This window comes from Scomber scombrus, chromosome 2 (assembly GCF_963691925.1).
Source record: "Scomber scombrus chromosome 2, fScoSco1.1, whole genome shotgun sequence".
Lineage (NCBI taxonomy): Eukaryota > Metazoa > Chordata > Actinopteri > Scombriformes > Scombridae > Scomber > Scomber scombrus.
Window position 1 is genome coordinate 10,083,286 of NC_084971.1, and position 15,349 is coordinate 10,098,634.

General features: G+C 38.5%; 2 protein-coding genes across 4 annotated transcripts; both read right to left on the reverse strand.

Moving 5' to 3' along the window:
• Nucleotides 1-147: 147 nt before the first annotated feature.
• Nucleotides 148-5,844, reverse strand: LOC133993268 (Fc receptor-like protein 5). 3 transcript variants are annotated; one of them, XM_062432171.1, is made up of 10 exons: nucleotides 5,756-5,844; nucleotides 5,632-5,658; nucleotides 5,062-5,343; nucleotides 4,634-4,927; nucleotides 3,675-3,947; nucleotides 3,219-3,551; nucleotides 2,705-2,758; nucleotides 2,505-2,615; nucleotides 2,377-2,401; nucleotides 148-2,266 (listed from the first exon to the last, which is right to left on the reverse strand). In XM_062432171.1, exons 1-10 carry the CDS (start codon nucleotides 5,793-5,795, stop codon nucleotides 2,167-2,169), a joined length of 1,539 nt encoding a protein of 512 aa, XP_062288155.1. In that variant the 5' UTR covers nucleotides 5,796-5,844; the 3' UTR covers nucleotides 148-2,166. The 3 variants fall into 3 exon arrangements, with proteins under 3 accessions (XP_062288155.1, XP_062288169.1, XP_062288162.1); XM_062432185.1 differs by lacking the exon at nucleotides 2,705-2,758 and having other exon boundaries at nucleotides 2,505-2,594; XM_062432178.1 differs by lacking the exon at nucleotides 2,705-2,758.
• A 130-nt stretch (nucleotides 5,845-5,974) lies between these two features.
• Nucleotides 5,975-13,877, reverse strand: tmc8 (transmembrane channel-like 8). The gene is given in 15 exon segments (XM_062440484.1): nucleotides 5,975-6,715; nucleotides 6,899-6,977; nucleotides 7,277-7,438; nucleotides 7,680-7,810; nucleotides 8,690-8,876; nucleotides 9,040-9,303; nucleotides 9,505-9,650; nucleotides 9,738-9,911; nucleotides 10,265-10,412; nucleotides 10,499-10,638; nucleotides 10,720-10,772; nucleotides 10,859-10,993; nucleotides 11,102-11,250; nucleotides 12,420-12,636; nucleotides 13,578-13,877. Coding segments are annotated over 15 exon segments (2,169 nt in total). The 5' UTR covers nucleotides 13,621-13,877; the 3' UTR covers nucleotides 5,975-6,574.
• Nucleotides 13,878-15,349: the final 1,472 nt, after the last annotated feature.

Consider the following 15,349-nt stretch of genomic DNA (forward strand, 5'->3'; position numbering starts at 1 on the left):
AGCCAGGCATCTTCGTTCATTAATGCATTTAACAAAAAAAACAACAAAACATCATTTAAAATTAGTTTTTATTTTCAAAAATACATGACAGTATACAGTTGTTTTGCTCATGTAGTCCAGTGTGGTGGGAAAATATGATCTCTCACTTTTTGAAATGAATGTTTTCATAAGCAACTTGGCAACAATAATTGCAGAACGACAGAAAATAAGTGCAGATATGAAATTGAATAATGGCAATGTGCATTAAAAGGTGAACACTTTGGAGAGAGGTGTGAGCTCTACTATTTGTCATCCTGTGATCTCTCAGGTGTAAAGCAGAAAATGGGAGAAAAGTTATGATGTCGTCTTCAGATGGTTTCTGATATTATTCAAAACAGAGCAACAAGCAATTTCCATTGAACAGAAATTGAGTTTTTAAAATTTCCTGAAAGGTTCGTAGATATAAAGTTTCTGGAGGATAGTAGTTAAAACTTTATCTCACATGTCTGTGATTTCCAAACAATTTCCTAAAAGGTTTTAATGGAAGGAACTATGTTGAAACTGTTTATATAGAAAAGAGAAGTACAGTTTTTTGGTTTTTTTTGGGTCATTTAGTTACTTGTATTGAATTCATAAACAGTTCTTGATTTCATCTGGAATCAGCTCCATTACAAGCCAAAACATTATTCACAAAATGTCAATTTACTCTTTGATTAAAAACTTAATTCTCCATTTACATAAATTTATATTCATGCCTCTGGAGAAATTTCACATTTTGTATATATTTGGTTGACCAGCAAACTATCACTGATTTAAAATCATTGTGTTCATATGCAGTGTTGTGCAGTTATGTGCTTTGTATTCTTGTATAGGTCTACCTGATTGTGGACACTGTATTCAGAATCAAGTCAAGTCAATTTTATTTATAAAGCACATTTCATACGACAGGCGTGTGCTTGTGCTTCAAGATAAAAAAGGAGGAAAAAAAGGCAAATAGGATCATACATGACAAAAACATATCAGATACGAACATATAAGATAAGAAGGGATTATATATAAAAATGTTTAAGAAGGTATTACAATAAAAAAAAGGAATAAAATAAGTAGGTATTATTATTATCATCATCATTATTATTATTAAAAAGGAATCATAATAATAATACTGATTCTAAAATAAAAGTTTTAGCCATTAACCACATACTTTAAACCTAATTAAATGCTTTTGATAAGAGATAATCTGTTTGACACTGTTATAGTTGTTATATATAATAGTTCATGTGGCAGGGAATTCAGAGAGTTGGACCAAAATGACTGATCTATAATGTATTCCTGGTGAGGAGACTTTTGCTTGATGATCTAAGGGATCTGTCTGGTGTGACTCAGTGGGCATGCCAGCAATGGAGGAAGGAGCCATTTATAGATTTCAAAGCAATAACAAGCTTTTTTTTAACCAATCTGTTGTTTTACCGTAAGCCGGTGAGGAGAAGTTAAAAGTGTCTTCACTGCTTTGCTCAGGTTTTGGCTACATGGGAGTTAACAAAGAGTGAATTTGGTGCCTCAAAACCATGTATGTATAACTGTGTGTCATCAGCATGAGTGATATGAAATATTGTATTGTTAAATGATGGGCCCAAGGGGGGAGGGTATACAAATTAGACAACAGTTGACCCAGAATTTACCCTTGAGGGCAGACAATTGATTCAAAGTTACCAATTGAAAAATAAAAAGATCTTCCATAAGAAAGGAAGAAATCTAATTAAGAACTATGCCTCTAACGCCAAAGCACTGTTGTAGGTGCTGAAGAAGAATTATATGGTCGCCTGTGTTGAAGGCAGCACTAAGGTCTGCAAATTTCCCCATTGTGGGACTAATAAAGGAATATCTTATCTTATCTTAAGGTCAAGATGTACAAGAAAAGAGACTTTATGGTTGTCTGAGCGAACTTTAAGATTGTTAACAACCCTGACCAGGGTAGTTTCTGTTCTATGGTTAACTCTGAAACCAGAGGGGTAAACATTAAACAGATGATGTTATATGACAGATACATATAATTGTTGGTATACAACCTTTTCAAGAATATTTCCCAGGAAAAAAACAAAAAAACACCTAAAAACATTTTTTGAACAATTCAGTTGGTCAAGAGTGCATGTTGCAGAATGTAACTGTTGCGCCACTTCTTGTAGTTCACTACGCTGAAGAAGAGCAAAGTTCGACAGATGAAGTATTGGCCTGACTTCCTCCTGACTGAAACACGGTTACAGAGAGAGGGAGTGTATCCGGACTGGGACTGAAAGGTACAAACATTGTTGAACTGGTCAATTTGGATTACAATACAACAATACACTTACACTTGCTTAACAACAATCAGCAGTTGAAACTGAAGCAAATAAAGCTTACTTTGTTGTAGCACTGTGGGCATGAGCTGAGAAGGAAGTGAGAAGAGAAAAGAGGAAGAGACATGTTTAAGTCAGTTGAAAGTCACAAGTCAATGGATTTTTTCTTCACACATAGATGGTCACACACACCTTGCTCGCGGCCAAACTTCCTGTACACACAGGCTACTGCCGCTGCCAGAGTGAGAAGAAGGAAGCAGCAGAATATTATGGCGATGACCTCTATGGTTACCATGAAAACCTCTGAGGGAGGGAAGAAGCAAGGCTGGTTAATATTTTACTCTGTAATAGCAGCACATAAGTCATTTAAATGTACAGTATGTGCTGTTTACTTGGTGGTGTTTCAGTGGCAGATGTTGCTCGTGGCATGGAGTTAAGGACCCTGTCTGATCGAGAGTGAAAAGTATGATGTGGTAAAGAGGTCAGAGACCCCATACAAAGAAAACATGTTTTAAAAAGCACATGTCAAATTTTAATATTAGCCAGAAGTAAGAACAAATGTGTTAAAGGAATTGTTCAGCATTTGGGGAAACACTCCTACTCACTTTTTCGAATGCAAGTTAAGCTAGATGAGAAGTTAGCTTAGCATAAATACTGCAAACAAGGGGAAACAGCTAGTTTGTCTTTGGGTAACAAAAGGTAACACAAATTGGTCACCCAGCACCTGTAAAGCTCAACAATTAACATGTTATATCTTATGTCATGTTTGTTTAATTCATATAGAGGCAGGTTAGCTGTTAACCCCTATTTGCAGTCTTTATGCTTAACTTTCAGCAAGAAAGTGAATATATGTATTCCCTAAAGTATAAAACTATTCCTTCAATATTAACATAATATCTTTTCAACCTGTTACTCGGAGCGGGACGGATGCACTCTCCACCCAGGCACCAGAGTCATCAAAGCTGTCCCTGGCCCTGCAGCGGTAATACCCAATCACCTCTGGGCCGAGCTCAGTCAGAATGAGGGTTCGTCTATGGTCAACAAGGGTATAGTGAGGCAGGACAGGCTGAATATGGGAGTCCTCATGGGTCTCAGGAAGAAGAGCAGAGTCGTTCAAAAGCCAAGTGACATAAGGAAAAGTTCCTCTGCTTACTTGGCAGCTCAGTCTGGCACCAGCCAGTCCAAAGTCACTTCTGTAAAGATGTTCAACTTCCACTTTTACATCACCTCCGACTGGGACTGGAAAACAAGGGAGGAAGACAATGAGAGAAATATTAACAGAGAAGGGTTGGGGTAATTAAAGGCAGGTGACCAAAAGACAAGGAAAAGCATGTTTCCTTCACACATCCAAGTAGCTCATACCCACTTCCAGAGTCAAAGGCTCACTCAACAACTCCTGCACCTCATTTTTCACCCGACATCGAGCCACGCCCATGTCCAGGTTGAGTTCCATGGGAACAAGGAACCAGGCAGCAAGGGATTCAGCTACTATGACAGATCCCTCTTCCCTGTCATCTAATGACAGAGAGAAGTTGACTGGAGGAGTCCCTCTTGATGACCAGCAGGTCACATTGCCACGGTATCTGTCTCCCTCTTTGAAGATGGAAAAGGAGATTCTTGGTGTTGAAACATAGACTGATAGAGGAATAAAGAGGGGGGAAGATGGGGAGGGCGATAATATAGTACATGTAAGTAAGCAGTGATACGTTGTGCAACATCTCAGTGTTCTTTAAATCAGTGAGTATATATAAAATAAATGGCTCTATGGCCAAAAGTATATTGTGTACTTTTGATATGTGGTTGTTCTTAAAGTTTTGGTCTGGGCTACTTTTGCTGATGGTAATTTTGAACAATAACTTCCAATTTAGCAATTGTGCATATAATCTTTGTATATGTTGTAACATCTGTCATGGCCTTTGGTCAATTGAGCAAAGTATAAGCTAAGTATTGAGTGAGTGATTGGTGTTTTTTACTTTCTACAAATAGTGCAGTTAATATCAACATCAGCAAAACAAAAACATTTGTTGCTTAGAATTCAATCAATTTTCTCAGATATTAAATTATTATTCTCTAATTGTTCTTTGCTTTCAAAAGCCCTTGCTGTTGTATGCATATTGTTTTGGAATAAGATGAACAATGTCTGAGTGTCCACTTAATTTTGAACATATAGTTGTTGTTTTTAAAAAAAAAGGTTCAGCATAACTTGACATGAACGTTTTTCTATTTAAACCACGTTAAAAAAAAATCCAGTTATCAGTACATTCATTCAAGTCTTCAATCTACTGTTACATTTGTATTTTTTTTAAAAGATATATATATACCTTTGATCTCCACCTTGACCTCTGCGCTGGAGGAAAACCTCTTTGTGTTGTACGCGATGGACCAAGCCATGCAATAATAGTACCCAGCATGCCCTGGAGTCACCCTCTCCATCACTAGCTTGTTCCCAGTGGCATTCAGTAAAGACGAGGTTGAAGATGTTATTTCCTTCCTGTTGAAAAACCACGTGTAGGACAGGTGGGAGCCCTTTGTGTCACAGCTCAGGACAATGCGCGAGCCCTCGAACGCAACAGCGGGGGAGGGCACAGAGGTAACTCTGGTATTTGATGCTGGAGCTAGAAGTGAGGGAGTGATAGAAGGTTGGAGAGAAGAGGAAGAGGTCAAGTTTGGGGTGACTGTCTCGAGTCAAATAATCGGGACTTCAAAACTCAAACAAGATGCATACTTTCTCTGTGGGTCTGGTACTCACTGACTGCACTAAACCTGATGCTGTTGCTGATTCCTGTGCCTTCCCCTGTCTTTGCCTTGCAGTGGTACGACCCTTCTGATGTCGTAGTGACCTTTTGGTAGAACGATGCAGTTTGGTTCCCTTGGTCATTAGTCTTTTTGTCAATCAAGAGCCCTCCGTCCTTTATCAACTCAAAGGTGGTTTTAAGAGAGGAGTCAGGTACAACACACTGGAATAACACCCTTGAGTTGAGGTAGGCCTTGTCACGACCAGTAAGCACTGGGCGAAGAGACACTGATCCACCTACACAAAGAAATGAAATGCTGGAACTAGTTTGGGTGAAGCTTACGTGAACATAAATACACTACCTTTTGGAAGCAATCTTGCTTCAAGTTTTAAAGAGAGTTTAGAGAGACACAGCCACCAAATTATCTTATTTACTTTTGCGCATATATAAACTGTTAAAAGATAAAAGAAAACTACACTCCTGAATTAATAGCACACACTATAATACAGCAAATATCCAAAAGTTCTCAAAGAGAAAACACACAAAAGAGCTCCATATCTTAAGCACCACTTTAACAAACTTACTTATTTTGATGAACAAATTTGCCAGAGCTGAAAAACAAAAGCAACAACAGGATCCAGTAAGAATAATAGCCCATTAAAAAATTAAGTTATGCGGCTATTTTAAATTAATCTTTGACTAACTCACCCAAAATTGGCAACAAATTCAGCGCCTGTAGATTCTTCATAACAAACAGTGCTCTGCATTTATCTCTGACATGGTTTCTCTGACTCAAGTGTGTGTGTGTGCGCGCGTGTGGATTCATGTGTGCGTGCAAAGGATAGGGGTGTCACACATATGTTGCAAGTAGATAACATATTATGCTGCATGTTTGGCTTCATTTTCACAGCAAAAAAACTTAAAAAATACAACAACCAAAAAAGTTTAATGAGCATTTTGTTTGAAAAGCATTGACAGCTAATTTAATAAAGTGACATTTTCCAATCATAAATATGTTTATATACATAAATTCTTCATTCATCTCAAACTCGACAACTATAGACATCACAAAAACTGAATTGCCAAACATTTTAAACAAATAAAAAGGATGTCAAAATGACCAAAAGTGGAAAAATACCTAAAGCATGAAGATTGAACTAAGAGAAGGAAAAGTGTACAGCTTTGATATAATGTAACCAAAAAAGTATGAGTCCTTGACTTTTTCTGTTCAAAACAGTGAAATGTTTCAGCAAGACTTTATCTTAAAGGGGAGGTATAGGGCTGGGCGATATCAAATACCTCAATATTGATATTATACAACATTGTAGGGATGACTACTGGTGCTTGCACAAAATATCTACGCAATGAGATATAGGCAGATAATACAACAGTCTGTTAAGCTCAGAAAATAAAAGTTTAATCTAATGCACCCTGTAGGAAAAGACTACATTTATTCCATATCATGATATTACGATATTCAATATCTATATGATATTGATGTATTGCCCAGCCCTGTGGGGAATGAATTTAATTGCGTGGTGGGGGGTCTTTATGTCTGTTGAGGGGGACGTTCTCCTCAATGCGTGCAGAGCGGGCCTGGTGGGGGTTCCTTTGACGTCTGACCATTGTGGTGTGCTCTTTCACCAGGAAACGCTTATCTGAACTGCTCTGTGAGGGTAACACATACACAAATTATTAGATACCCAGATAGAAAAAAACACACTAATAGACCCCAGCATAAATAATTCACTTGCAACAACCAAACCAGTTGGGAGTAAGTCACATATTTCCTCTTCTTGTTTCTGTGACTAACGTGTAGATATGTGAAATGTCTGGTGACATGTGACTTACCATAACCAGCATATCTTTCAGTCTCTCAATGGCCTTCTGGTTGGCTCGCCCCCGTGACACATATGAGGTTAAGATTATACTGAGGAAACAGAATGTATTTCATGTCAAATTCAAAGACTGCACCAGCAGATCAGATGACAGAATGGTATGTTTATTTTAAAACAGCTTGAATTCATTGAAGGTCAGTACTGTTAATGTGTTTGTGACTGTGCACATTCAGTTTTTAGTCCTCTCATCAAAAAGTGCTTTCGGTTAAATTTCTTAATTTTCTTAGGGTTAAATGTATTTGTTTTCCTTTCTATTAAAAAAAATAAAATTGCAAATACAGAGATTGTGTTTTTTTAAGAGGTTAAACCTATTGTCGCTTTGCATACTTACATTTCAGCTAGTATGAGCGGTATGGCAAAGGCCTCAGAAGCCAGGTAGCGGAGAGTGGACTGTGCCGGTGAAGGGAGACTGAGCACACACTCTTCTGTCACATTAAACACAGTTCTTCCTTCTCCAAATGGACCACAAGAAAAAGAATCTTTGGAGGTGAAACTGGAGGGACCAAGTGGAGAAATGAGCCATGGAGAAAAGTGAAATAGAAATGTGATCTTTCCGTCTCGTGCTAAAACAGCAATCAGGTTTTTACACTAGCAATTACACGACTGTAGGCACAAATAGAATGCATTGAAAGTGAACACTTATGTAGACAGTTCATGTGACGGATAATATGTTATCTGTAACAATGAATTTTAAAGTACAAAATCACAATTAAAAGGATTACAAAGGTTTGTACTTGTAGAGGTCGAAGCCCAGCGTGACTGTAGCCATGAGGAGGCCGAGCAGCAACATGAAGTAGAATAAAACCGAAGAGCTGGAGGCTCGAAACATTCTCTGCTCTGCCTCACAGCAATGCAGCACCATGAACTGAAGACAGTTTTAGAGAGAGACATAGACATGCTATGAAAAGACGTTCATCATACAAACCATTTCAGGACACACATGGAGAAAAATGAAAAGAGAAATAGAGTCAGTGTTTTACTTAAAGGAAGAGTTCACCATTTTTGGAAACTTTTATAATTGCTTTCTTTCTGTGAGTTAGATAGGAAGATGAATACTACTCTTATATATGTGTGTTAATTATGAAGCTCAAGTCAGGAGTTGATCGGCTTATCTTAGCATAACGACTAGCAACAGGAGGAAACAGCTAGCCTGTCTCTGTCCAAAGGTTAGAAAACCAAGCCAACCAGCACCTCCAAAACTCACCAATTAAAACATTATAATTTTGTTTCCTTAAAAATAACATTGTGTGTATTTCTTGTCCAGGTTCAGTGACTTTGTGGCAACGTCATGCTGATGATGAGACTTCAGGAAGTCACTGCACCTAGCCAGGAGTTTTTTCCTCTACCCATATGGAATGGTTTGGCACATAACCCAGGTAAAAGCACAAATTGACACATTTTTACACTTTTTGTTCAGATTGAATTAGATATAACATGTTAACCCGTGAGCTTTAGAGGTACAGGTGGGCGGACTTTGTTACCTGGAGACAGACAGACATGACACAAGTAACAACTTTTAACTCTTTGCTGAAAAAAGTAAAAGTGTATTTCCACACATTTTCCAAAATAATTACTTTGAAAAAATTGTTGATTCATAGTTGCACAAAAGTCATTATTTGACTAGACAAATAATAAAACAATAATTATGATTAAGTTATTAATCTGTATTCCATTTTTTGTAACTCTCATTTACTGTTATATATATGCGGTTCTTTTTTGTATCTTAGATCAATACAGCAGCTACCTTCTTGATGTAGAGTGTCACTATCAGTGTTATGGTTCCTATTAGAGGCAGCAGAGGGCAGTAGTAGACTCCCACCCAGGACACTGTCTGAGCGTACACTAGATCCAGCACATTGAAGGGGATCAGGAAGTGTTGTTTCCCTAACAACCGGGCCAGGAAAGATGAGGGGTACTTCTTTCGTAGCAGCCTGTCAGACAGAGGACAACTTGTATCACAATTGAGCTTAAATTTGTTTATAGATCATCTAAACTTCTCTAGAATGTGCTCAAGAAGGACATGCATTGATTGCATTGATCTTTCCATTAAAACCACAGTGACGACTAAGAAAGAAACAACTGTTGCCAACCCACTTCCTGGGGTAGTTCAAGAAGAAGGTGTTGCAGAAAGTGATGAGGAAGTTGAAGATGCAAAGCTTGTACATCTCTCTACCAAACTGGTTCTCCCTGCACTTTGGTGGTGAATTCTGAATCAGGGACAGACAGCATTACTTTGTGCTTAATGTCTTATTCAATGTGTGCTCAGTGTGTTCGTGTCAACTCACTGGTCCGACAGGAGGTCCTATGATGACAAAATATAAGTAGATCCCCAAGGAGGCCAGCTTCAAGAAGATGCTCCTGAAGAATAGACAGAGTGAATTCATCCAGGTGTGTGTGTGTGTGTGTGTGTGTGTGTGTGTGTGTGTGTGTGTGTGTGTGTGTGTGTGTGTGTGTGTGTGTGTGTGTGTGTTTGCGTGGTTGTGTGTGTGTGTGTGTGTGTGCGTGTGTGTGTGTGTGTTTGTGTGTGCATGCCAGTACTTATCTTCCTGTATACCTTACCTCACGAGGGTGGCATTAACCTGCATCGTGAACGAGTAATCTTCAAAAGACGAGATCTTACGGAAGACGTGAGGGAGGAATAGGTTGATGAAGGTGATGGTGATGGGAGGGAGGTATTGCAGGAGCAGTTTTACCAGCGGGTCATTCTAGGGTGCACAGTCAGGGGTGTCAGAAATGAAAATCTATATACCAACAGCTCAAATTATCCAGGATATTGAGCATGAAAGCCTTACCGTAGCCACTGTAGACTGTGACTTGACCGTGGCAAAGTGAATAAGGTAGAAGGCTCCACCCAGCAGAGACAGAACGAGCAGGTTGAGGGTGACCCTGAGCAGGTAGAGATGCGCCCACTGTTTGAGTGTCCTCTTAGCCTCACGCATGGAGAAATTCTGCTCCTCCAGAAATAGCTGAGGAAGTGCAGAGAGATATACAGGAAGTCTTTATCTAGTCTTTGTCATAAAAGGCGTCAGAGATACCAAAAAGCAGAAGGACATGGCAAGAGTTCAGAGAAACACTGTACACATTTCTCCTTATTGTTAAAATGCCCAAAATGTCCAAACGTCCTCATCTGCTTCCTATAGTTCGGGAGAATTTAGAAAAGTCCTGTCAAACACATACTGTAGCTTTTTTTTCCTTTTAGTTTGTGAATTGGAAACATTAGTAGCCAAATTTGGCAATCAATGTAAAAGAATCAGTGCCTTTGGTTTGTGTGGAGAATATTGGCATCAAGCATGGCAGTATGATATGTGCGTCCATTCACCTTGATATCGTTTCTGATGAAACTGCCTTTGAGTTTTGCTGCAGCATGGTACTGGATGGTGAAGTCCCAGCCACAGAAGATCTTATAGCTCACATTCATTCTGTGACGCCTTCCAAGCATCCATGTGTGCTTGTAGCCAACTATCGTTCTATCGGAAACAGATAGATGGACTCGTTCTTTAAGATAAAATGGCTATTGAATTTCTTTTTTGCTGTGTTGTCACGGACAACTGACCTGCGGACCACCATCATGACACTGAGGAAGAGGATGGCGAAGATTCCAGCGAGGTACAGCAGAGGTGTATTCAAGCAAAACAAATCCAGGGAACCACGCGTATAGAAGCTGTAGAACACTGGAGAACGATCCAGGTAACCCTGGAGAGAGAAAAAGGAGACTAGATTACATGAAGGAAAACAAAAGACAAACAAACTACAAACACACGCAAAAAACTTTACCGATCCCAAGATGAAATCCAAAACTGAGTCATTGCCTCCAAACCTCAAAAGTTCTGTAAAATCACAGAGAACAAAACTGTGTTTGTAGGAGGTTAATGTTGTAGGTTAATTTAATGAAACTTGTTATTAGCTTACTCACCACTGTTGCTGCCCCTGCCGTAAAATATTGTAGGCCCCAGAATGAAACCCAATATGAGAGCACAGTAGAGTACGTTCAAGAAAATCAGATATCTGAGGAAAACAAAGTAGGCCTTCACGCCTACACCCAACCTGCCTGGAACAGATCAATGATTTTAATTGTGCTTCGTGAAATAATGTTTGTCTAAAGCACACTAGCTACCAGTAGGTGCAAAATCCATATCATGTACTGCAGGTATCTCACCTTCAATGGCATGGAGTGTGTGCTGCCATGGCAACAGGCTTGCTATAGCTCCTCCCATCTGTGCCCACACCCTCTTCCTGCTGCTAGTCTGGCTCCGCCTCCAGGACTCCCAAAAACCAATATTGCTGATTTGCATCTTCCTCCTTTCCCTGTATGGCAGTGTAAAAATATTTCATGTTTTTCTTAAATTTGACAGTGTATTTTTAAAACCCCTAAAAAGCACCGAAAAACTAAAATCTGAGGAAAAGGAAACATCACTTCATAGATAAACTGGCCATTTGTACTCTCAACCTTTAGGCTAATGAATGTTCACATGCTATTATTATCATATTATTATTAGCATAATGTGTAAATTAAAATATTTACTTTTCTTTAATACAAATTGCAGTTTTTATCTCAAGTACAATCTTTCCACAACACATTCAATATGACTAACAGAAAGCCCCCATATCCCTCTGATAGTGTGTGATACTTTAAATTAGGACCCTTGATAAACATGGACTCAGTAAATAGTTCCAAATGTTAAAACTACAAAAGTGGAAGTGGGCCTTTTGACTGGGGTCCCCCAGGAGACCAATATATTGGTGTTTTTAAAAAGCAAAACAGAAACAGGAAACAATGATGTCATTAAGAACAAGCTGACTGAAGTGAAGAACATTTGGAATGACTGAAAAAGCACCTGTGAGATGTGACAAAAAGTAAACCTCTGGGGTCTGCAGGTACCCAAGGTCAGCCAATAATCTCCGCCCACACTTTTTCAAATAGTTCAATTAGATTCAGAGGTCCTCTCTGTAGGAACCAATTATTATAAATTCCACCAGTCTAAAATCATTTAAGAAATTATCCACACTTGTCTTTCTGGATCAATTAAGTAATGCAGCATCATAACCACTTTCACTATCATATTCTATGCATCGGAAAAGTGTCACCTTTCTCGATACACTTAGTGTATACTTAGTTTTTTATGTTTTTGTTTAGATTTTGTATGTATTTGTCTGTATTTCTTTACTCTTACATTTTTATGTTGTATGCCACACCATAGGAGGACCACCCAACAAGCACTTATTGGGTTTTATTTTCTCCTTCCGCACATTTCTATTTTGTTAGTTATTGTTTTCATTTCTTAATCTCAAGAAATTCTGCATGTATTATTTTTCTTGTATTATGTTTTTTTTTCTTTATATGCAATAAATAAACATAGAGCCCAGTCATATTGTGCTTGAAGAGGTAGCAGCATGGATGTCTTCCTGTAGGATATTAATGTAATATGTAGAATGGGAAGAAGCAGGTTTGAGGAATGTGTAATAAGCTTTCCCACCTGGCATCTCTCTTCGCCTGAATACACACAGCCAGGTTCCTGAGCGGCACTGTAGACGCCTTGTCTCTGGGTCCCCTGGACAGGTTGCCATGCTCGAGCTGCTCCTCCGACCTGTTCTGCTCAGGCCGGGTAGCCTGGATGCTGGGCAGCTGGTCAAATATCTCTGTCTGGTAGTACTCATAGGTGTCCGAGGACACGGTGGAACAAGCACTCTCCTCTGGGGTGAAAATGACAGATGAATGCTGATTACAGTACGTTTACATACGGGGTGTTTTACTTATCCCAGTTTTTGCTAAGGGCTGCACAGTATGTAGGTCTGTAACTAATTTTGCTGAATTTTGTAATTTTCATTACAGATTAGTCTGTTAATTATTGATTAATCGATCAATTGTTATGCCTAAGGAATGTCAGGAAATAGTGAATAATCTCCATCACAGTTTTCCAGAGCCCAATGTGAATGCTTTAAATGTCTTGTTTTGTCCAAACCCCAAAATATGAAGTTTACAACAACATAAACCAGATAATTACAGTAGATCCTCACATTTGAAAAGCAGAAACATAGATGCTGATTAGCTTTTCTGATAATGAATTAATTCCTTGTTTGATTTGACGAGTTAATTATGCTGTGTTTGGATATGTCATGTTTGCCTGCCTTCCTTTATGTTTTACCCTCGACTCTATTTGTAACAGAAGTAGTGTCTGAAAGTATTTAAATTCATAGATGATGCAGGTGTTTTCTTTTCATGTCAAGAAGAACTTCAATGAACATCTACTGATGAAACACTAACATGTAACCCTCTGTAGGATATTTGTAAAAATTGGACCTGAGCAGAGTTGACATGCAGGCTCAGTGTTGATAACAGCTGCTTTACAGAATTAAACTCATGCAGGCCCTCTCTTTGTGGAGGCAGCATGTTATCAAGAGTATCAGCTGGTCTCCCCTCAAAGTCTGCAGTATGCCAAATGGCTGACATGTGTTTAGATGTGATTGACTGCGATAATGGTTGCGCACCAGTATTAGACAGCCTCTTTGTAAAAGACTAACACACAGTCACACATACTATATAGAGACAATGTTGAGCAAGTAAGTGGATATCACTCTCACACACATGAATAGACAACAAATACACAGACACATATGTAATACTTTTCTGTTACCTGATAAAAGTCTCATGAGGCTGACATCGTTGCGCTCCTCCATTTCTTCTCCCTGAACTTCCTCTTTAATGAAAAATGCTCATATAGACCGTTTCTCTCACTGCACATAAAAGCAACACATGGAAGCAAACATCTTCACCCAACTCAAAGTTGTGAAAAAGAGTTACTTCCGCAATCTGCTTAATAATATCCTGCTTTGGGCCTCACAACAGCATCTCACTGAAGACCCCTGAGCAACTGATCTGGAATTGCTGTGGCTCCTGGAGTCCTGTTAGCGCAGTTCACACTCTGACAGGTAGAGCAGATGCTAGATCTGTCTGCACGTAGACTGACTAACTGCAGCTAAATTTGACATCTCACAGGAAATCACATGACAGGATGCCGAAACAAGTTTTTCACTGTTGGCTTAAAGTGCAACAAATTATTTCACTGGACTCAAAAAAAACAAAAAAAAAAACAGACAAATGTTGTAATATGTGATGAAATGAGTAAGGTTAAGATTTGGACTAAGGGTAGACCTGGTAAACCTCACTGTAGATCAGTGTAACACATACTATGTATTGTTTTAGGATTGATTTGCATGTTTAGATTTACAGTTTCATTTTATTTGCGACTTTTTAAATATTTTCTTATGTTTTAAAATGGTCTCCTTTGGTTCTTCTGTAGTTGTAGTTGTTGTAGATCACTTGACATGGTGTACACTGGGCAATGTTACATCATTTGAAAACTGACATTTGAATCTAATGTATGAGATCTCGCAGAAAGGCTTTTGTCCACCCACTCTCCATACCACAAAGACATTTGAGGCTTTCAGTCAGCACCATTTACACAGAAACATGAGCATGAGTGTTATTTCTCATGCGTCATTTCAACTAGCTGTGTTTCAAGTCCAGAAACAAATCGGCTTTCACACTAACGGATCATTTTCATTTACACAGAAAGATGACTACCAAGACATGTTATATGGAAAGAGTGATGTGAAGATACAATAATCTCTCTACTTGCTTGTTCTGTCCCAGCACATGTTGGGAAAGCAATGATGGAATTTTTTTTTTTTTTTTTACTGAAGTGAAACTAGCAATACCACAAGGTTAAAATACTCTGTGTAATAATACAGCAGGTAGAATAAGTCTGCTCAAAATTACAGAGACTTTATAAGCAGCAATAGTTGAAATGTTGTTTAATATCATTGATTCATTATGCAGCATTTTAGGTTGTAGCTGGTAGAAGTAAAGCTATTTTTTTACTTCATATACTGATGTGAAGTTTAATCTATACCGATACATCATATTTTTAAAGCTGATAATATACTACTTTATATGTGAAACCTTGATTTATAATTTTACAGCTGTCAATACTTGTAGTTCGGTATTACAAAATGTGCCTTTGAAATGCATAAAATGTCTAAAAACTGTACTGAAGCGCTCAGATATGAGATGTTGTACATGACACATTTGGACCCATCAGTTTTGACTTAAAATGTGAAATATTTCTAAACATTTATGACCTTTAACTCAACAGTGAAATAAAGTAAATCTGTCAATCTGAAAAAGCCTCAAACAGGCTCCTCAAGGGGTTTCAGAGATAGACAAGGTGTGGTCAAGTATGTGCAGGTGAGTGGAGAGGAAGGGGCCAGGAGACTGTAAAGCCATACACACTTCTAAAGTCACAGGTTACTCGTCATATTACCTCTGCAACATCAACATCATAAGCAATGTCTACTATACTTGCTGTTTTTTTCTATCAACCTCAGTCTGCCATTACTCTTTATG

What these genes read in the sequence shown, in the direction of transcription:
- LOC133993268 (XM_062432171.1), bottom strand. Translation starts at nt 5,795, where the DNA reads ATGAAGAATCTACAGGCGCTGAATTTGTTGCCAATTTTGG. An exon ending in AAATTTGTTCATCAAAATAA is followed by an intron (nt 5,344 to 5,631) that starts GTAAGTTTGTTA and finishes TTCTTTGTGTAG; the next exon opens with GTGGATCAGTGTCTCTTCGC. An exon ending in GCCTTTGACTCTGGAAGTGG is followed by an intron (nt 3,552 to 3,674) that starts GTATGAGCTACT and finishes CTTGTTTTCCAG; the next exon opens with TCCCAGTCGGAGGTGATGTA.